The following is a 23,015-nucleotide window of genomic DNA, read 5'->3' on the forward strand; positions in this document are numbered from 1 at the left end:
ACATGGGTATTTCCTTTGTTGCAGTTTCCCAATCCTTTTAAACAAGCCCGTTCACACCAATACGACTTGTCAGGCAACTTGGTCAGCCTGACAAGTCGCGGTTCGTCGCGGTCCATTGACTGCTACAGGAACCGTTCTAATAGGAGCAACACAAGTCGCTCCGACTTAGAAAAAGAATCCTGTACTACTTCGGGGCGACCTGGAGCGACTTGCATAGACATTCAGTTTATGAAGTCCGTGCAAGTCGCGCTAGTCGGATCCGACATAGTGTGAACGGGCTCTAAAAAGATCTTCAGCTTTTTAATAAATTCAAAACAAGCAAGTTTACCAACTTTGCTGTCCATTGGAAGTTTCACTAGAGTACTTGAGGGTCCTTTTAGATCAAATCTCTTTGTGATCAAATCATTTGTAGACACAGGGCTCCCTGCGTATAGAGTCAAAGAGTATATTCCAGCGATTTTTGAGATGTTCGTGGCTGGCTTACCATTAACAGAGATCATAAATGATTCCCATTCATATAACACAGAAAAAGCTATCCTGTCTGCCTCTTCACCCCTACCCTAAGCACATACCATATTATAGATGTTTACTTTGCATGGATGTACTGTGCATAAAGAATGATTATGGACACTGACCTTTGATCAAACTTGCATGAGGAGCAATGTAACTGTTAATATTGATTATTTTCCCAAAGGTGCCCTTTTTCTATATTATAATTGTTTTAAATTGAGGTTGCAGGCTTTGCATAGCAAATTATGGAATTCTTGCCACAAGACTCATATGTGTTTCCCTTTAGGTGTCTTCATGCTGGTGGCTGGTGGTATTGTTGCTGGAATCTTCCTGATATTTATTGAGATTGCATACAAGCGGCACAAAGATGCCCGCAGAAAACAGATGCAGCTGGCCTTTGCCGCCGTTAATGTCTGGAGGAAAAACCTGCAGGTATGACAAAACGTTTTAGAGAACTTAAACAACAGGTGCGTCCCTGTTCTTCTGTCTAAGAACAGCCATGACTGAGTCTGTGTCTGATCTCCATCGTGGTCTTCTCCATTTCATTGTGATTCTCCAGTGTAATTGTGTAACAGCTCTTTTTTGTGTTGTCGTCCTTTGAGTTCAGTGTTGTGACCTGGCTTTTGTCAGAAAACGGCCAATGACTGTCCGTCTTGACAATAAAGAGGTCATTTGTGTATCTCATTTCATTGTTATTCTGAAGTATTACATCTGTTGACCACTGTGCAACATTGCAGCTAAAACTGCAGTATTATTAAGCAAAAAAGGGTAAACATCTAATACAAAAGTGGACCTTTTAGTCTCAAAATAAAGTGTGGGCATTTTGTACCTAAACTAAAAAGCTCATTATTGTCACAAGTTATTTCTTGTTATACAAGCGATTATTATTACAGAGTGGCTATCAAGATGCTGCTCTCATCTAGGGCCCCATTAGTCACAGAATTTAGAGCCTCTTTCAAATATTTGTCTGGGCTGAAAAATGATTGGCTCCTTTGCATTCCTCATAGATGACCTTGGTGATGATATTTGTTTCTAGGGAATTGCTCAGTTGCACATTGTAGTTGGCTCTCAAAAAACTGGCATATAGTTTAACAGCTTGCATATGAAATGTGTGTTGCATATGTAGCTATAAAGTAGTTACTATTATAATAGTTACAGTACAACACAATAATAAATCTTTTTTTTTTTTACTTCCTTAATTCACAATATTTTTATTCACAATATGTTTATATTTCGGGTATAGGTTTTAGGTGTGCCTCTAGTACATGGTTAACCCCTTTGCGCCTAAGGGTAAACCAAATTCGAATGCCTAAGCCCAATTTTTCTGCTGCAGGAAGAGGAAGATACAATGTACCTTTCTCTTCATTCAGAAGAGGAAGTAAACATAGGGGCAGGCTCACGGTGACTGATCATTTTGATAGCCAATCAGAGGCTATCAAAATGACATTCCCTGGTCCTGATCATTAGTACGAGACCAGGGGCTCTCAAAGAGAGACCAGTATTCTTGCTGGGAGCGTGCTGTGCAGGGGTCAGTACTATGTAGGGTAGAGTACAGCACTTAGTAGTACGTAGGGCAGAGCACATGGGTTAGTAATAAGTAGGACAGAATACAGAGGTTAGTAGTATATAGAGTAAGGTACAGGGGTTAGTAGTATGTAGGACAGAGTACAGGGGTTGTAGTATGTAGGACAGAGGACAGGGGTTAATAGTATGTAGAACAAAGTACAGGAGCTAGTAGTATGTAGGAAAAAGTACAGGGGTTAGTAATATGTAGAGCAGAGCATATGGGTTGGTAGTTTTTAGGGCAGAGTACAGGGTTTAGTGGTATGTAGGACAGAGTACAGGGCACGGTAATAAGTAGAGCACTGTACCAAAGTTAGTAGTATGTAAGGCAGAGTTATCTTTTCCCCCATATGCAGTGCGGTAAACATGAATACCTGTCCTGGTGCACCAATCCCAGCCAGGGATGTCACATACAAGTGCCTGGGGTGAATGCAAGTGGTGGATCCATGGGAACCAGCACATTGGAAGCTTTGTCTCACCAATGCTTACCTGCACCACTCTGCATATGGGAGAAATTCTAATATCTCATGCCAGCAGAAAAGGCATTGTGTGGTACTCGTGGCGCGCATGTTAGGGGTTGCCAAACCTCTTATCTAGTAGTTATCTATATGCTAGGTCAAATACTTTTTCTCTCTATTTCTTTGTCTTTCTGCCTATCATCTTACCTCCCTCTCCTTCTTTCTGGATATATACTGTATATACATAGATATATATATCTATATATACACACACACACACACACACACACACACACACTAATGAATTCTTCTTTTATATGGATCCACTGGAAGAGATTTACAAAAACTGGAGCACTCAGAATCTAGTGCAGCTGTGCATGGTAGCCAATCAGCTTCTAATTTCAGCTTGTTCAGTAAAGCTCAGACGATAAAACCTGGAAGCTGATTCGCTTCTATACAGAGCTGTACCAGATTTTCCATGCTCCAGTTTTAGTAAATCCCGCCCCCCCCCTTCCCGTCTACGAGCCTACCAAACATGTTTTTGGACACGTTTTGTAGCCAAGACCTATGTTTTTGCCAAGAGACCATGATATCACAAAGAAAGCAGATTATCAGTTTCCTCAGAGCCAAAGCTAGCTGTCATTTTGAAACCTGGACAAAAACTTTAATTCAGAATATTGCTCCTGATATCTTCTTCTTACTGATATTCAAAAATTAGCCAGTGAACTAGGGACCAAATCTAACTCATGTTCTTAGTTCAGATTACACAAGTAGGCATAGTATTGGTTTAGGGTGCACATTAACTTCTTTCAAAATGTCCACAGCTTTATTTGTAAAGTCAAGTGGAATAAAACCGCACAGTGGTTCCTGTGTTCCATATAGTCATTGCGTGTAACACTGCTATGTTTGACCTAATGTCTTAGATAAACGAATTTAGCTTTTTATGTTGTCTAGTAATGCTGCAGTTTTACTCATTTGTACATTCAGGTGATAATATTTATCTATGTGTTTATACAGCAGTTCATATTCTGTTGAATGTGATGGTGAAACTAACCCTTCCTTTACAGCCGGGGCAGCACAGAGTCGTGACCAAGTGAATCCATTTCATAGATGTAACATTGGACTGCACTTTCCAGAGGGTCTACAGCATCCACATGGGTTCCTTACCGTGTCATACAACTTCATATGTCCATACAACATCCATGTACCACACTGAAATACAGCCCCCTCACCATGGCTGACATTCCATCCATGTATCTCTCCGTCACCAAGATATAATGGCTCTGTGTACAACTGGACAGGTCATCGTGGTAAAATAAACTGAGTGGCTCCAGTTATTTTGGTGACAAATGGCTAACGAACCCATGTTTTTCCTGTAGAGGAAAATTCCAGTAACTAGTTGCCATTTTGCTATTAGTTAATTGTTTGAATACAGAAAAAAAAAATGATGTTCACTATCTAACAATTGCAATTTTAAAATAAAAAATCAGGTTTGTACAAAAAACAAAAAAAGTGCAGTTACAATCTACATAATCAAGAATAATTCCCAAATATTGTGGTGCATGTGCTCTTCTATGAGTTCCTGCAGACCAGGGAGACCGAGACAGTTGAATACCGTTGGATCTAGGTCAAAGGGCTTATTGGCATCTTTTTCAAAAAACACAAATTGTCTTGGAAAATCATTCTTTAAAAGCATTAATGGGTTTGTACGTTCACACTGTGAATTGAGTCATTTGACATGTTTTTCAATGTTCATTTGGGTAAAAGCTATTGTTTTTACCAATGATGGCTAAAAGAGATTGTAATAACTGGAAGTGGGAACCCAACCCATTTCACTTGTCAGATATGTTGTAAGGGCCATTGAAATGACCTTTGATTCTATGTATGTCTATTTGGTCACCAAAGTATGTGACCAGATTGGAGCTTTGTTAGCTCCTAGTTTGTTGTCAAGGATCATTCACTTATCTATATTTAAAGTGTATCTAAATTCAAATGTTTTTCTTTTTTTTATTTCGAATAGAGTAGAGGAGGGTTAAAACCTCTGTCAGTTTTATATCTGTGTCTCATTAGGGATTTTTCCCTTTATTTCCTATTGAGAGGATATATTTCCAATGTAAGTTGTTGACAGAAACAATTGCCCTCCTTGGAAGATATACCTTCTATTCCTGTTCTGGTGGTAACTCAAAATTTTGGATTTATTTATGTTCATTCTCTGTGACAATGGAGATCATGACAAAGAGAGCCTAGTCCCTAATGGGGACACAGACAGTAAATAAAAACATAAACGAGGTTTGGAACTCTTGCACTCTATCCAACAGAGGTTCTAACCTCTACTACTGCTCAAAAAAAAAAAAAAAAATAAGTTTTGTGTTTAGTTATACTTTAAATGTTATTGGCAATTCTAATGTATAGACCAATAAATGTTTTAGGTATAACAGCTCTATAAAAGGCAGTACCAAATAAAGTCACAGAAAGTCAGCTAAATATTTATTCTGGGACTTTTAGATTCAGCCAGAACAATGGCTCCCTCTTTATATGAGACATTTATAATTACGGGTGACCTAGATTTTACCAAATTTTTTCCACAACTCAAATTTAAAAAATCTGTGCCTGTACTTATCTTTATAAGTAAAAAACAAACCCTGCATCTCTCAAGAGCTTTAGGCTCCCCAAGCATACTTGGGACAACAATATGTTGTATGAAGGAAAAAGTAAAAGTTATTGAGATATACATTGAAATATGAGCCTCGGGCAGAAAAATGATTTTGGATTTTGCTGCAAGTAACAGAATAAATCCAAAGATTAGTTACTATTGTCTGGTCTCTCGTCAATTCTTTCCTTCAGTAAGGAAAGAAGTCTGCTGGCAAGTAGCACTAGACCTTCGGGAGCACCACAATTTTCACTTGCCAACCTTCTAGAAAGCCCCTGCTCCCCGTGTTAATGTAGAGGGACCCTTCCATACTTGTAACGTGTGCCTATCACTCTGTGCCGACTCTATTGTGAAAAACACTCTTACAATCTGAGACCTCTCTACAGGTGGGAACAACAGAGGGCAAAAGTCTGTCTCGGTACTAGAAGGAAGGCAAGTTGAAAAGACCTATTTGTTCAAGCAAAAATTTGGATTTGGGATAATACATGGAGCAAAAATCTAGACATTCCACGCTGATCCATCCCGCTTTCTCCCCCATTTGTGCATGCCTACTTATAAGGAAAATGACAGATCCCGAAATTTATCCCATCTATGGTGCCCCGTCACCAGTGGAATAAATTTTTGTTATATCCTTAACTGGGTATAACAAGCGATCCTCATCTTTTCTTTTCTCTCCCACCTTTTATGAGTTCACAACATTTTCTTATGCAATGTCAAAAACGCAGATGCTTCTCTTATTTTATTTGCTGTTTATTTTTAAATTATTTTTTCTTTTATATTGTTTTTTTTTTTTTTTTTTTTTTTTGCTTTTGAAAAAATATACGCTTTGCGCCAATGCACCATTAAAATTTTTGAATACATTTTTTACAGAAAATTCATACAATGGCCGCTTTCTAATGCAGTCTTCTATCTTTCTTGTGACATAGACTCCAGCTTACAGACCCTAGCTGACCACATAGCCCTTTCAACCCCAGTAGATAGGGTAAACATACACCTGTTTGCAATGGCCAGGGTTAACTTTGGCCTTAGAAGGTCACCACATTCTAAAAACTAACGAAAACAATGGCATTTAAGATCAGAATAAAGGATCTTCACCAAGTTGTCCATTTTTTATGGGAAAACAAAGTAACAGTAGTTTTCCCAAATTAGCAAATATAGTATAGTAAGATTTGCAGGTGCCCAAGTTCTAGAATGGACATCTTTAGTTTATTTTTTTAGGTCTTTGGAAACTAGCTCTAACGTGGAATTGTTTTTGAACTTGTGGTGACCACTCCCAACTTGGCCTTACCAAAATGTTAAGAAGAGAGGCTGTAGATGGAAGCACATCATTAAGATCTGAGTCACTAGTATGGCCCATTACCTGTCCTGTAGCTAACCCAATAACTTATCCTTAGATGAAGCCTCATTAGATATGGCCACCAAAACCACGTGTCACTATGGACAATATTCAGTTCAGAAGTAGTTGAAGGAGAGGCACATTAGGTATCTAATTGCTTATACATATTCATTTTAGGATAGAAAAAGTGGTAGAGCAGAACCTGACCCTAAAAAGAAAGCCTCTTTTAGGTCCATCACCTCCACCCTGGCCTCCAGCTTCAAGAGACGTAGGTCCTGCAAAGACACGGTAAGGAAGAAGAATTGAGCTCTCTCTCTCTATCTCTCTTTCTTTCTTTCTAATTTCCTCCTTCTCTCTCTTGCTTGCTCTTTCTCTTTAATGCTTACTCTCATTTTCTTCTACTCTACACCCTTGGCTATTTCTTTCCCTTTTTCTTACATTCTCTACCTCTATTTACTCTACTTTCTTCTGCCATTCCATTGGTTGCCAAACGCCCATTCAGAAGCTGAACATTGTACATGCAGTGCATCCCAGCCCCATGTTTCGTCAACAGTCAGTCATCAAATGTAAACAAATTGAACTTTCTGAACTCCAACTTCAAACACGGAGCCAATCTCTAAATTATTTTTGTTAGCACTGATGCCACTAAATTAACTTATCCTTTCTTTTTTTTCTATATCGCTTATTGGTGCCATTCTTTAACGACAATACTTTTTTTGTGGTTTTTTTAAGTGTTTTTACTGTTTGTTGTTGTATGCCTTCTGGATACACTATATTTTATTTTGGCAAAGATCCACATCACTGAGAGTCATGTTTATGTCACAAGTATGTGTACTTTTTTGTTTGTGATGACAGCATTTTGCTAAGGAAAACCCCCACCCCCCACTCCCCACCCTCACAATTTCCCGTAACTCTCAACCCGTACAAGATATGTTCCATCAATTCCAAATGCAACAATTTGCTTTATTGATATCCTGACAAAAATATTTTTTGAACATGCTAATACCAATATAGAGCTAAAATGATCGACTGTCAAACTGTTTGTTAGTGATTCCCACTGTTGTTTTTCAATGTGTGAGTTTGTTAAGGTTAGATCTGTTTCTATAACAACTGTGGAAAAATATATGTGGATGTGCTATGTTCTAGGTTTGTATACTGTCGCAATGTAATCACTCTGTATAAACATACATACAGCTATATGGTTGGAGAACAGAGCTAGACACATAATAAGCAGGTTACACCAAGAATGGACATAAGCTGTAATTTACTCTTACGTACTGTACTTTTAGTTTTTGAAGAACATGGTCTTAATATATCAAGCCATGATAGCCCTAGGGAGTATAAAAGTGTCTGCTTGTATTGTTGTATTTAAAAATATTTCTTAAGAGCCACTTTACCTTGTTTCGAAGTGCAATTGCAGCTTGACATACACTAGTTAGTTCTCTGCTCTGCAGCATTATTGAAAAGTTAGGTATACTCCTTGTTTTAAAATAATTAGCTAAATATTATATCAAAGCACTCTTAGTGTAACAGTACTGACCTGAGAAGGCTAATACAGGATCATTTTGTGATATATGAAATCACGCATATCTGCCCTAAAAATATTATACATATAAATATAAACATTGAAATTAAAAAGGAAAAATGATGCCATCCCTTTAAGGAGAACCACCGATGACTGGACTCTACACAAGTATAGGTAACTCACTCTTAATGCCCTATTAAATGTTCATTTTTCATTAGCTAAATACATTTCGGTAAAAAAGTGTGCAAAGTCATATAGTTTGTTTTCTTCTGAAGCTGCTGCAACCTGAGTAAAAAGGCCTGTCCTCTGCCAACCTGCTGCATAGTGGGACCTTTTCTGTTTATGGAGAAATGGGGAATCAGTGATCTCTTTTCAGAGGTCCGACACACTACCTAGTGAACCAGAGCTTTCCATCCAATCAGCAGGGAGCATGAGCTTTGCTGATTGCAGTGCTATAGGGCTGACTTAGCGGGGAGGGGGGGGGGGTTGACCTCTGCACTGCTTTTTAACAGAGAGCAAAGGTCCCTCTCTGCAGCTGCTAGGCCTCTCTACCAAGGCTGCAGCAGCCTTTCAATGAAAACTATTTGTCTTTGCACAACTTATGCTTTGATGCACCTGGAACTCATTTAGCTGATTCAAAATGAAGGCACACTTGGGCTTTAAATTATAATCTGTGTAGACATAATTATGAAAGACTAATATTTGCCCCTTCATTTAGCTTTGATTTGAGTTGACACCATAGCTTGAGTATCAGGGAAATAAAGGTCACCTGAATTTGATGTTTCTGAACAGTCAAATTCATTGAACTCCCTTGTTCTTGTGACTGATATTCTTAAAAGACTATGTAACTGTGGGGTGTTTGGTTACACAGCAGCAGATACATCTTTAAACATCGTCTATATACCAGAGCTGTGTTTCACAAACAGCAGACAACACTATAAATGCAGAGTTTAGAGACCCTGACTGTGAACCTTTATTCAGAGCTCACTGATATTTCTCATTCCTTTATCCGGAGAGAATTTCCCACTGTGACCTCTTCACAGAAAAAAGCTGCCACCGATGTTGCCTTTTTTTTCCATCTTGTAACTCTGTGCCAAATACCAGCATGTAGGCACTACAGCAGAGCACCGGCTGCATTATAAAGCTGACAAAAGCAGTAGACAAAGATAGCAGCTGCGTATAACTGAAGGGCAGCTTCTCCTAATAGTCATTTTTGGTTTTCCAAATAATACCAATAAGTTGAATCACTGACCAGATTGTTTAATCATCTGGGGGACTCCTGTACCGAGATTTCAGTGCAGTACTTGGTCCCTCTATCTGCTATCAGCTAAAAATTTTATTGTATTTTGGAACTACCATCTGAAGGCCTACACTAGCTACCTGAGTCTCGGTACTGGTTTGCAGATCAGGCAGGGGTGTGGGCTCCCCTGCCATTCAGTATCTCAGAACAGTGCTGTAAGTGTCAGAGTCTGCACTTATATATTCACAGTCCAACCTTAATACATCTGACATTCTTTAACTAAGCATTAATGATATGGGAGATGGAGCTTAGTTGGTACAGTTAGTGGGGCTTATTATCACCCTTCCAATATAATTTAAATATAAAATTTAAAAAATATAAAACATATTCAGAAAATAAAAAAAAAATAAAGTTAAGCACGTATTTTGTCAAACATTTTTCAGCATCATTGCATTGATGAACAAATACCGAAAGCTTGGTTCCTCAGCAAATTTGCACAACCCACAGTGATATTTTTTTCCATGTGGACTGCAAAACTGTTCATGAGCACAGATGTGCTGATGTAGTAAAGGGAACCTCTTGAACCATTGCCTACTCGTTTCTTATTGCAGAACATGCAACAGATTCCCCCGTCCCACCCTTGTTGACCGCATATCAGGGAGTGACAGGGCCAATAAGATGTTGCTGATTATATTAAAGACATTACAGTGAATAGCAAAAAAAAAAAAAACTGTATCATGCACACCTTCATGGAAAAATAAAGGTAGTATGTACAAAGCACAGGGGTGCTTGACATAACTCAGGGGACCATTCCACCTCCCCTACAAGACATAGATACATATTTTGTATAAAAAAGTGAGCACTCCCACCACAATATGATGCATAAGTAGATTATATTAGAAATGTAGTAAAAGTCAACATAAAATTACAATAGATACGGCAAACCAAAATTTAGTACATAAATGGCATAACAAGATTGTAAAATAGAGGCCACAGTAGTCAGGCAGACAAATTAGGCCACAGAAACTGACATTTTGGGGTATAGATCTTCTCAAGGGGACCTCAATGTCAGTAAGTGAACGGGCCAATAGGACGTTGCTAATTTTATTGATGACATTGAAGTGAATCTGTGATTTGCCCATATAGGGGACGACAGTGTCACTTTATTAGTGGCCCCATCAGCAGCACACATCTACCTTCCCTTCCTGACCCAAAGCTTCATTTGCCAATGGAAAGCTCATAAATATACCTGTTACTTCCAGGTATGGAGAGCATGTGATTCATTCAACTTTCTTCCTTGTGGCAGCAATGGTCAGATCAGTCATGCTGTCATATGGAAATGAGAGGGAGTCCTCTTTTCCCTTCTGGCAGCCAGATGGAGCAGCAAAAAGAAGGAAAGGGTAGGTGAATATGTGCAGCAGCATCACAATAACAAATGCCTTTATTAGGACATTATGAAGTTCTATAGTACAAATTCACCAGCAAATTTCACCCCACCCCCCATCCCACATTATCATCATACATTTTCAGAAGATAAGGTCCAGTTGGGCCAAAAAGAATTTTTGATTGATTTGTAAGGTTGGCCACTGACAGCCTATATCTGTTAGGGAATCTACAAGTCAGATCTCCCAAAACAAATAAATAGGTGGAAGTGAAACCCTCTTGTAATTGCTGCAGGTAGGTAGAACTAGGAAGCATTACAAAGCTCTGTTGGAATAACTGAAAGATATGGCAAAACTTATACATGCTGGCAATGACCCAAAATTGAACTTTCACTATAAATTAGATTAACACTGTATTAGTAACTTAGTTGAAGAATTATAGACAGTAGGCAATAAGGTAAAATCTTCTAAATCACTTAATTAAAAACCTAATGGTTAGCAGATAAAAGAGAAAGGATTCTGTGGGAGTAACCCAAAATTACCTGGCACTGAAATGAATTGACGACAGAGCTTAATACCAGGTAAGCTGGAGGCAGCCTATGGAGGAGGACATTTATGCATATCCAAATCCATAACATAAATATGTGTGCATACTATATGGGAGCTATCTCATTAGTGATTTTATTTGCATGTCCACTCTACTGCCAGATACCTTCTACTAGATAGGTGGGGGAAATTAGCTATGGATCAAATTGTTTAGATGTTCATTTTGGTGAATGCAGTGCCTTGGCTAGATCCATAACAAATTTTCAAAGGATAGGTGTGTGTGGAAAAATATATGATCTGCCCAAGATATCAAAGAGAACAGGAAGGAAAGATTGTATAGAGATTCAGGAGGAAGTGGTAACAAGTACAGTTTAAAAGATATATCTATCTTCATATTTTTAGGTGTTACAGATAGCCTACAAAAACTCTAAAATGTTGATCTGAAATACTGGTGGCGCATGGTGGTATACCACCAACAAACATTTGAAACTCCTAAGTCTATAGAGCAGGACACACAACACATATGTCTCAAGTCGTTGAAGATATTCTAGTTGGCTCACAGTGTGATCCAATGTGTGTCCTGTATATTGTTATCAATGTACCAAATGTTTTCAACAAACAGCAGCCAGTAACCCAGCTGCCTTTATAACTGGCCCAACGTATTGTCATTTTTCCAGACATTAAAATCTGCTGAATGAACAGAAGCTGCAGAGGCAGAGTCCAGCCTTGGCTCCAGTCGATCCTCACCTTTCCTCTCTGTGTATTTTGTATTTTACAGCAATACCATCCCACTGACATCACTGGTCAGCTTAATCTATCCGACCCTTCTGTTAGCACTGTGGTGTAATGCAGAGAAGAGAGACAATGGGACTGTTGTGGCTTGGTGGATGGTATAAAATGGACCTAAGGGCAGCGCGTTTCACATTTACGGGACTGGTAAGGAGGAGGTCAGAAACAGAACTCTGGGACTGCATGTATTTTTTTCCACTTAACCTCTCCCTCTGCTCACCAAACCAAGCTGAATTAATGGATTTTACTCTTCAACATTTTGCTTAAGAAAGTAGAACTGGAGTTTTGTTCCCACTTAAGAAATTTGCCTTTCCCTTCATCATATTAACCTCATTTAATTTCAGAATTTTTATTTTATATTTTATATTTATTTATTTATTATTTATTTATTTATTTAGAAACCTGACATTTTTTACAAAGAGAACAACATTTGAATATTTGGAACATTAAGGATTATGGATTAGTGGATTTTGCTGCTATTGAAGAGCCATTGTTGTACACTTTGCTCTTGTTTAATCACTTATTTTTATTTCTACATCAGCACAGCTCTTTGGGTCAGCTGAGGTTTAGCAGTAATGCTTCAATGAGTTTTCATTTTTTTTTTTTTTATTTTTGTTATGTACCTATTTATTTTCCTTTTAGTGCATCTCATGCGTTAGACAGAACTTGTTTTTGTAGCAATCTCTTAAAGTGTGCATAAAGCATAAATGTTTGTTATTTTTGTAAGTTTCTTATAGCATTTCTTTTTTTTTTTTTTGTTGCTATCTGTGTCCCCTTAGGGAATATTTTAGCCTATCTTCCTGTTCTGATGTTACTCCTGACTCATTGTGTGACAGTGGGACTGGGAAAAATGAAAAATCTCCCTAATGGAGACCCAAAAAAGCAATACAAATCTGACTTAAATTCTAACCCTACCATAGTTTACAAAAAGGGGGTTAATTGCTGTTTGTATTTACTAAGAATGAATGTCCCCTGACTTCCCAAGGTACAGATACAGTGGGGACACAAACAGCAGTAAAAAACATGTATGGTGACATGTGGAGGATTCAGGACTTACAAACGAATGGCAATAGCCAGGAAGAAATAATTTGGGGGTAAAGAATGCTTGGTTTAAGGGTTTATCATCTTGAATGAAAGGGCAGTATTGTGTACTACTGGAATGAAAGTGTAAAAGGTTTGAAGCTTAGCTCACACTAATTTCAAATATGAAAGATGGACTAGTTATTGAGCATCTGGTTTTCAGTTTGGTTTCTAATTTGCATATTGACAGATAAAATATATCCATACTTTAAAGCTACCAACCCCACATGTTGCCTCCTATTACCTTTTTTTGTCATATATTCTCTGTTTAGTTCTTTATAATATAACATTTTAGGATTTTTGGTCTCAAGCATGGTCCTATAAGGTTCACTATTTTGTTTCAGTACCAATTACTCAATGCTTTACCTTCTTATTTGTCACTGTCCAAGCTCTGCTTTCCTATTTTTATGTTCAACCCATTATGCTGTTTTATCACATAGGTAGCCTTATGGGCCATACACACTATACAATTTTCTTTAGATTTTTTCCCTCACACTTACCAAAACCAGATAATATGAGGTCAAACCTAAACACTTTCAATTTGTATGCAATCAGGCAGGCCCTTGCACTACATAGAAAAGGTAAATCTAAAGGAAATCTGACAACAAAAGTTGTATAGTGTGTATCCAGCTTTATACTCTGTTTTATTTTCCTCTACCAACCTTTAAAGTATTTCAATTAGGTCCCTTATATTATTTAACACATTTAATTCTTCATTGAGTGCATTTTATTTCACACCATTTATCCATGTTCTTACATGTGGCTTTTGAAATTTCTTTTTTTTTATAATGTTTAATTGAGGTTTATTAGGGTACCCCTTTATATTTTTTGATTCTTGTTTTTTTAAAACTTTAGAACAGATTTGTTATTGTAGCCCTAATGATGAGATATTTTATCTGTGAATGTCCAGAACAAAAACAAGAACTGACGGCATGCTCTTTTTTGGTTTGTCCGTCTTTCAGATTTTAAAATATTTACACAACTTTACACCTTTTTTTGTTTTTTTACAGCTAAGCAGTTCTAACTATAACCCAATTTTATCCAAAAACTATGAAAAAATATTTGGTGGGAGTTTGGCTTTAGGCCAGTAAGTAGTCCAGGCTCATCATGGTGGCAGATAGGTTCAACTTTTTGTTCCAGTATTTTAAAAACTAAACACACCAGCCACTGAGCAAAGTTGTTGGTGTTGATCACTTTCAAATGTTGAGCTAAAGCCAAAGTTTTATCCTGCTGCTAAATCTGGAATTCTTACTGACTCAGGTATATCCTGAGAGATATACTTTTTTGTTCCTCAGGGTTAAGGCTGTTGTGTATTATTGAAAACTCACAAAATCTTAACTTATTGAGAACTGAAGCTTCCATAATTTAAAGAGCAAGTCCACAAATGGATTTCTCTTTTATGTTTGGATTAGCAAAGAATTGAGCCCACATTGAGTTTTTTGGAGAGAACTTGCCTCATCCTCAGAATACTTGTGACTGGCCAAGCTTGGCTTTTCAACCAAGCTACCGCAAACAGCAGGCTTCTTCGTGTATTTCTATGAAGGTTTCATTATGGAGTACTAGATACAGTATGCACTTTACTTGAGCTCTCTAGTGAATTTTTAATAGGAGTATACAGAAGACCTAGGCAACTTTCAGAGGCTGAAAAGATTTGCGGTATGGTATTAAAACAGATGTTACCGAGTTCCTTGTTCTGCATTGGCCAGTGGATTCTCCTTAAGAGTATATGGAGTAGTTAGGCCTGTGACAAAGGTAACCTAGCTAAATTCCCAAACCTGTCACAGCTGTGCTGGGATTGAGGGCAGTTCTCCCCACCAAGGTTCCAGATATCATTTAAGATACAGGGATTGTTCCACAGCACACAAGAGAGAAATCAATTTTGGTAGAGTTCAATTTTAATAAACCTCTTAACTGCACTATAAGACCATATTAATTGTTTTTATGAATTGTTAACATGCATTTTTTTCTCTTATTTCATGAAGGTATTCCTCTCAGGTTGCAACCAGTTTGGGAATAATTGATAAAAACATTTTTATAGAATATTGGATATAGTTATGTAAAATATTTTATGTATTTGCAATTTGTCCTTTTTATCATAATTAAAAGGTATGTAAAGATGGCTTTGATTTCACTTAGAACATAGTTAAAAATGTTCTTAAGAATTTGGACTGTGTGGACCATGTTATACCATAGATCACCTCTGATCTGCTGAAACCACATCCACACCCTTTTTAAATAACCTATGAAACTGAAAGCGAACCTTTGAGAGTTTGTTCTTTTATGGAATATGCCTGCTGAGTTAGAGAATCATTTTTTTTTTCGATACAGCTGGATGAAGCGCATTTGTTAATACCTACAGTTTTTTTCAGCCTCTAAATTGCAGACAAGCAGCTTCCTATTTTATTTGCAATGCTTAAAAAAATACCCAAGAGAGGTTTACAGCTTGAAAGAGATAACTCTGGAGGGCTGGGGTGTCCTCCTGATTTTAGGTTAGTCACTTTTACACATCACCATTGTAAAGTACAGTAAAACCTCGGGTTGCGAGGATAATTAGTTCTGGAAACATGCTTGTAATCCAAAGCAAATTGCCCCATAAGAAATCATGGAAACTCAGATGATTTGCTCCACAACCATTTATTCATAAATCCTTCAGTTTATAGTCCATATAAAAAAATTAGAGCAATGTGATAGGTTGTGTAACCATAAAATTTCCATCCACAAATGGCAGCCTCCACAAAGGGATTAGAAGCAAAATCCAGCAGGAGCTACAGAGTGTAAAAGAGAAGAGAGGCGCCTCTAAGTGTAGCAATATGGTTACATTTAATTAAGGCAAAACATTTAGCAACTAACATAGTTAATGAATAAAAGTGGCACATCTAAGTATGCGGGCATCTGGGGTAAAGCTGGCCACATAGACCATCCTCTGCACGGTCTGCTCTCATAACTTGTCATACTTGTCAGTCTTCAATCATGACCGGGAAGACTACCCTGCAGTAGAACGATCTGAAACCGAGGCTTGAAGCGCTCGTGGAGTGCAGCGTGGAAGTGTGTTGAGGCGGTGAGGAGGAAGATCTATGTGGACAGCTTTACCCCAGATGCCTGCATATTTATATGTGCCTGTTTTAATCATCAACCATGTGAGTTGCTAAATGTTGTACCTTTATTAAATGTAACCATATTGCTACACTTAGAGGCACCTCTCTTCTCTTTTATACTCAGTTGTGACATGACGCTACTTGTATATCAAGACATCGCTCGTTTATCAAGTCAAAATAAATAATAAAAATGTGCTTGTCTTGAAAAACACTCTCAAACCAAGTTACTCTCAATCCAAGGTTTTACTGTATCCAAAACTATAAAAGACAATTGATTTGACCCTTTTTGGTTTGATCAGTTAATGCCCGTATATCTGTAGATACAGATGGTGATGGTTAGGTGGAAATTAGTAATCAAGCAGATTAGAAGACCTGCCTCAATTGCCTTGAATGCGCCCTGATAAATTGACTGGATTTATCTCAAATTAATTTGAGCTGTCAGCAGTGCTAGCTTGCCCCAAGGTTGGTCAGATCAAGGCTGCACTTCTAACAACCATGTAACTAGCATTGGTTCCCCTGTAGATTAGAGAAGGTTGCATCTTGTAGCAGTACCATGCTAGTAGTGTGCCTCTCATATTTTGAAGTTTATGCCCCAAAGAGCCGGTTCACATTAGCGCGACACGACTCCTTACCACTTCGGGGGCGACTTGTGCATAACATTGCACCACGACTTCGGAGCGACTTGCAGGGACTTCACATAATGGAAGTCTATGCAAGTCGCTCCGAGGTCGCTCCGAAGTAGTACAGGACCCTTTTTCTAAGTCGGAGCGACTTGTGTCACTCCTATTAGAACGGGTCCTATAGCGGTCAATGGACCGCAAGGGAGCGCGACTTGTCAGGCTGACAAGTCGCCTGACAAGTCGTGCTAATGTGAACCGGCTCTTAGACCTGGATCTTATGATTTTTGTTATTAAGGTTCCAAGTAGTCTTTTTTTTTCTAAGTAGCAAAACTAAGAGTTTAAAAGTTATTTTAATTTATACATGTTTAGGTTTTAGACCCCCCAGTGCAACTTCTGATGCTTGCATAAGTGTTTCTTTACAGTGCTGTGATCTAGAGCTTACACAACTACGTGTAAAGTACAGTATTATTATATGTCTCCTGTGGAGGTGATAAGCCAGAAAGATCAGCAACTGATTTCAAATAATACTGAGGCTGTATTATATTTTCAATGTAAATAATGATACTGGTATATACTGTATAAATTGTCAGGAAACATAACACTATTGACAAAAAGATTTATTTTAAAATATCTGCAGTCTTTAATATATTACTCTACAGTGAGTCTATCTATCTATCTATCTATCTATCTATCTATCTATCTATCTATCTATCTATCTATCTATCTATCTATCTATCTATCTATCTATCTATCTATCTATCTATCTATCTATCTATCTATCTATCTATCTATCTATCTATCTATCTATCTATCTATCTATCTATCTATCTATCTATCTATCTATCTGTTCTATGTGGCCCATTTATATAATGTAGCTCATAACACCTGGAAGCATATTGCTCTCTATTAAAGTTACATGAATAATTAAACAGAAGTGCTTGTGTTGCCTGGTTGGTTGGTCCTGATCAAGAATCAAAGAAAAAATGGAGCACCCACACCTGCTGAATACAGTTCTTATGTTGGCTTCACACTGGTGAAACAACAGGGATTGGACAAGGCATTCCATGCTTCCATGTTGCCCAATTGTTTTCTCATTAAAGTACGGTCAAGCGGCCAAAGACAGTTGGAACAGGAAACTGTCATCTACTTTCTATGTGTACCTTTAGGATCTGAAGAACACAGGATCATTCTGTAGGGTGATTGCGGTAAAAACACGTATGTTTGAACCTGACAACCATTTTTTCCCCCTAATATTCTTTATTGATGTGCAAAAACATAGACAATATAAAGAGCACGTCCATACACAACATAAAGTGCCAACCATTTATTTTTATGTTCATAGCAGCAAAGCGTCATCTCAAAGGGAAAATACAATCAATCTATTTAAAACAACTTTACCCTTTACCATTTTGTCCCTCCAGAAATTGGTTAGCCTGAAGTGTCTGGATAGGTTGTAGCAACCACATAGGTACAGGCATACCCCACTTTTAAGTACACAATGGGACCAGAGCATGTATGTAAAACGAAAATGTACTTAAAGTGAAGCAATACCTTTTTTCACTTCTCAATGCATGCAAATACACTAGCTCCATAGGAAATATTGGTCAGCTTGATATGGCACTGCTCCCAAACCATAAGTGACAAGAACATCAAGCTTGGGGAGCATGTTAAGAGGATCCAGGACTATGACCTGGTAGATTACAAATAGGATATGTTGTAGTCCTGGGTCCCCTCTCGGTGCTTCCTAAGTTTGGTATCCCTGTCACTTTTGGTTTGGGAGCAGTGCCATGTCAAGCTGGCCAAGATTTCCCATAGACGCCAATGTTAAAAACTGGGAGTAGTGCCATGCCAAGTTGATCAGGCTGTGTCTGTACTCGCGAGTGTACGTAAAGTGAGTGTACTTAAAACGGGGTATGCCTGTATACAGTTTTTAAGTCATCTGACAGTAATTGGCTGGACTAAACAATGAGCACCTCATGGCTTTGGGTAGCGGGTCACATACACATAGATTTTAGTTTCCCGTCTAGACAGATCCAAATCTGTCAGCATTGCAATTGGGCATGCCTCATTATCTTCCATTTCTTCCTTAATAGACCTATCACTGTAGGTAATATATATATATGTCACGTCACTGTTTCTGTCTCACTGTTTATAAAGATAACTTTAGAGTATGATCTATGTTTGTATAGGTCTTTGTATGCCCTATTTATTCTATTACTGGCAGAAATTAATCTTTTACTTTCTTTTAATCATTTGAAGTGTGTTATATACTATGGTTTATACATTATTATATCACAATATTTATATCCTATTTATTCTATGTTGTACCCTTTGTTGATAGATGTTTAAAGGGTGGGTCCACCCAAAGCTTTTATTTCACTTTCTCTGGATGCTGGCGAGTTGGGTCATCCACCAGCTCCTTTGGTCTCTCTGAGCCTCCAGTGACTAAATTCCCCTGCCACAATTTCTGAACATGTTGCGAGGTGGCCACATCATCTTCTCCAAGACTAGAAAGTTTTGGCCTGTCCTAGCGAGAGGTGTCTTGGTTATATAAACTCTTGCTCCATATCTTACCCAGTCTTGGTAGTTGTTATTCTCCTACCTTTACGTTGTTATGTATATATTATCGCTGGCCAAATATATAGTCTGCCAATGTAGGGCATTTCTGCCAATATGAAATAAATAGATCCAGGGGTAGGCCCGTTTTATTCTCATGATAACCATGGGTAGGAATTTGGATTCAGGAGCAATAGCAGGTGAATTGTGTTGCTGGAGACCCCCTGTTTTATAAGAATTCAGCAATTGACTCAACAAGCCAGTTTCTATCCATAGCAGAGCCTTAGGTTTTACTGACTGACCTTTTTATTGTTCGTGTTTTATGGCTCATTGAAAGCTTATGGTTTGAATTCATCTGCAGTAGCTTAGTTTATATATATATATATATATATATATATATATATATATATATATATATATATGTACATTCTAAAGAATCGTACAGACACATAACAGAAGTAAATTATTATATATAGAAAATACATTTAGGAAAATATCCTTTGCATGAAAAAGTGCCAACTATTTACTAATTTCTATAAAGCAAATACCTAGTTAATATTTTACACATATGAGTCTGAAAATAAAGGAAACGTGTCCTCTTTGTTTGAAAATAATAGGCACTACTGAAATTTTCTAGATGTCCAGAAGCTAGATTTCCCAGCATGCATTGCTAATTTGGTTAACAACGCATGCTGGGAGTTCAAAACTCTAGCAACTACTAGGCCTCTCTACAGCTGGCCAAAATTCAAGCTCTCAATCTTTAGTAGGAAGGGGAAAGAAGTTATTATATTGTATATATATCATATATAAATATAGAATAATATATATTGTTATTATGTTTTTATACATTTGTATAAAATTATAACCTTAAGTTCAGTTTTTACTGTTTCCTGGTGATGGTTCCTGTATATGACACATAAATGTAGCGTACATTTTAAAACATTTCATAATAAAGATCTTTTTAAAATCAATAAATGCATTTTTTTGGAAGAAAATGGCCCGGTTTTGTACATTTTTTTGCAAAAATGTTTATTTAGATTTTTTTTTTACATTATACATATGCAGGTGCTGGGGCTTACAGAATATTTGTCAAATAGTATTTATGAATAAATAAAAAATGACAAGCATTTAAATAGAATGGGAATTTGAGCATGAAGATGGACGTCTAGTTATGTATGCAGAGACCCTGCCTTCAAGAAGACCTTGCATCAAATTGCATAGTCTGCTCAGGGTAGGGACAAGAAGGGGAGGGCAGAAGGGTCAGCTGCCCTGGGTGCCAGTAACTTGTGAAATGGGAGGGGAGCTGGGTGAAGAGATTCTGCCATTACAAGCTGACAGGAGTAGTGACAGTGGCATCACTTCTCCTATCAGCTTAGCGCTAGGTGAGAGAAGCCAAATCAGGAGAGAAGAGAGCCAGGAGGTGCACTGTGCTCTCGCATCAGGACTGTCAGATTGGGACACCTTGCAGAGTGGCAGCGGAATGCTGATCACTGAAACACTCTCCCCCTGCACTAATCACGAACAAAGAGTTCTACTGTCAGACGGAGTCATTTCCGCTCGACAGGGAAAAGTTAGTCCACCTGCTGCTGCTGCTCTGACATGATGTCATATTCAGGCTAGGATGTGAGCAAGTACCAAGCAGTATGGAGGTTACATAAGTGTGAGTGCAGCAGCTGAAGATAGTATACGCTTAATAGAAAAAAAAAAAAAAAGATTAACCCCTTGAGGGGAGTGATGGGCTTAATCAACATTGCCACTGGTCATTGCTGTAAAAATGGCCAGTGCCAGTGTTTATTACCCCTTGCATTACTAGCTAGTAACCCCAAAGGGGTTAATCATTTATTTGTACAAAGTGCATTAGTGGCAATTATCATTGTCATTAACCCCTTGCATTACTGGCTTGTGGCAATGCTATTACCCCCTCACTTCCCCAAGCAATATTCATTCGCTGTTGTCACACAACTGGGTGGGCTCAGGGCGCAGTGCTCTATGCCCCAAGCCCACCCTTTTTTGAAGCTTATTAGAGACTCAGGCTCTAATCATGTGCTTAAAAAAAAAAAATCCCCCATTGGAATCCATGCATCTGGCACCCTGCATGTAGATTAGGGGGCCGGACGCATGGATGGGGGGGGGGGGGGCGCCCCTGTACCCCTAATGGATGGGCTGCCATTGCTGGCACCACCAATGCTATGGATTATTATTGTGTACACTGGCAACAATACTACGAGTTATTATTGCGTACACTGGCACCAATGCTGGGGTTTAATATTGCATACAGTGGTACCAATGCTGGGGTTATTTCTGTGTAAACTGGCACCAATGCTGGGAGTTATTACTGCAGAAAATTGGCACCAATGATGTAGGGTTTTTTTTTTTTGCAGAAATTGGCAGCAATGATATAGGGGTTGTTGCCGTAATTGGCACCAATGATGGCGGTTGTTATTGTGGAAACTGGCACCAATGCAGGGTTTTTTTGCTGCTTTTGATGCCGATGCAGAGGGTTATTATTGCATCCACTGACATTAATGCTGGGGGTTTTTTATTGCTACAATGATGGGGTTTATTTTACTTTTGCTAAAATGTGGAGGTGAACTTTGATCTGAATTATTTAAACCAACGTTAATTTATGATGTTTTAAATATGTTCTTGTCTCGAAAAGACAGTTTGTAATTTTCATCCTGGGCACCAGATGACCTTGTCCCGCCACGGAGTCTGCCTAATAAATAGTGGCCAACCCGCATGTAAAAATCACTGCATTGCACGTTATAAAAAAGACACCTGTAAAAAAAAGGCAAAAATTATCTATACCTTACTTACACAAAGCCTAGGTAAGAGTGATAGCACAATCCATGAAAGGAGAGCCTGAGGATCCTAAATCTCGTGAAAAGCACTATATTGGAGCAACGTCTTCCAAGATTCAGGATGTTCAACAATCTCAGGAGGACGGTGATGTCACCCTCTCCTGTGCAGAAATGTGAGGTACGTAAATTATTTACCTTTTCTTCACAAGTGCTTTTTTTTTTTTCAAAAGGTGTAATATGATTTTAGATGGAGAAGGCATCTAAACTCCTGCATGTTAGCCTATGTTCATGTACACGTAAGCGTTTAGAGTTTAAAGGCAGGGACACTTAGAGGAAGAAAAGAGGAAAAACGCAGCTAGCGTGGCCTAGAGTAGCAGCTTTTTGGCAGAAAAAACGCTTGACGTATTTAAACGCAGCACTGAACGTTTTTTCTGCCAAAACGCTGCTGCCAGGAGGAAAGGCGTCTAGAAGAGATAAACAAACGTCCACTGTGCATGAGGCCTTCTGTGTTAGGACAACAGAACCCTGTCCCTCTCTTTCTCTCCATCATACAGAGGGGCATGGTTCTGTAGTTAGAGATAGCTGGGGACAGTGTAACCAATAATAGCACAAGCAGAGAGCATAGGAAGTTAGCAGCACACAAGTTTTCTGGAAAGATCAACAGGTTTTTGTTTTAACCTATCAAATGGACCTAAAACACTTCCAACTGTATATTTAGTTTCAGTGTTAGAGTTTACATACACATTAATAAATTAACTTTGCATTTTGTTGCAACCTTTAAAGGGTAACACCACTTTTGTGGAAAAAAAAGATCCAGCATAAACAATCGCTCTACAAGCCATGTTGTAGTTTAATGTTATTAAA

At 38.2% G+C, this 23,015-nt stretch overlaps 1 protein-coding gene across 8 annotated transcripts in view; it reads left to right on the plus strand.

The window, feature by feature from the left end:
- The window catches only part of GRIN1 (glutamate ionotropic receptor NMDA type subunit 1), a 134,026-nt gene extending 121,496 nt beyond the window's left edge, over positions 1–12,530 (plus strand). For 2 of the 8 annotated variants that reach the window (XM_082263900.1, XM_082263902.1), the window contains 3 exons: positions 797–942; positions 6,695–6,805; positions 11,989–12,530. In XM_082263900.1, coding sequence (XP_082120026.1) covers positions 797–942; positions 6,695–6,805; positions 11,989–12,057 — 326 coding nt within the window. In that variant the 3' untranslated portion in view covers positions 12,058–12,530. The other 6 variants (XM_082263903.1, XM_082263906.1, XM_082263901.1 and 3 more) reach the window with 5 other exon arrangements.
- Positions 12,531–23,015: the final 10,485 nt, after the last annotated feature.

The sequence above is a fragment of the Pelophylax lessonae genome, assembly GCF_965119305.1.
Source record: "Pelophylax lessonae genome assembly, chromosome: 7".
In the NCBI taxonomy this organism is placed as follows: domain Eukaryota; kingdom Metazoa; phylum Chordata; class Amphibia; order Anura; family Ranidae; genus Pelophylax; species Pelophylax lessonae.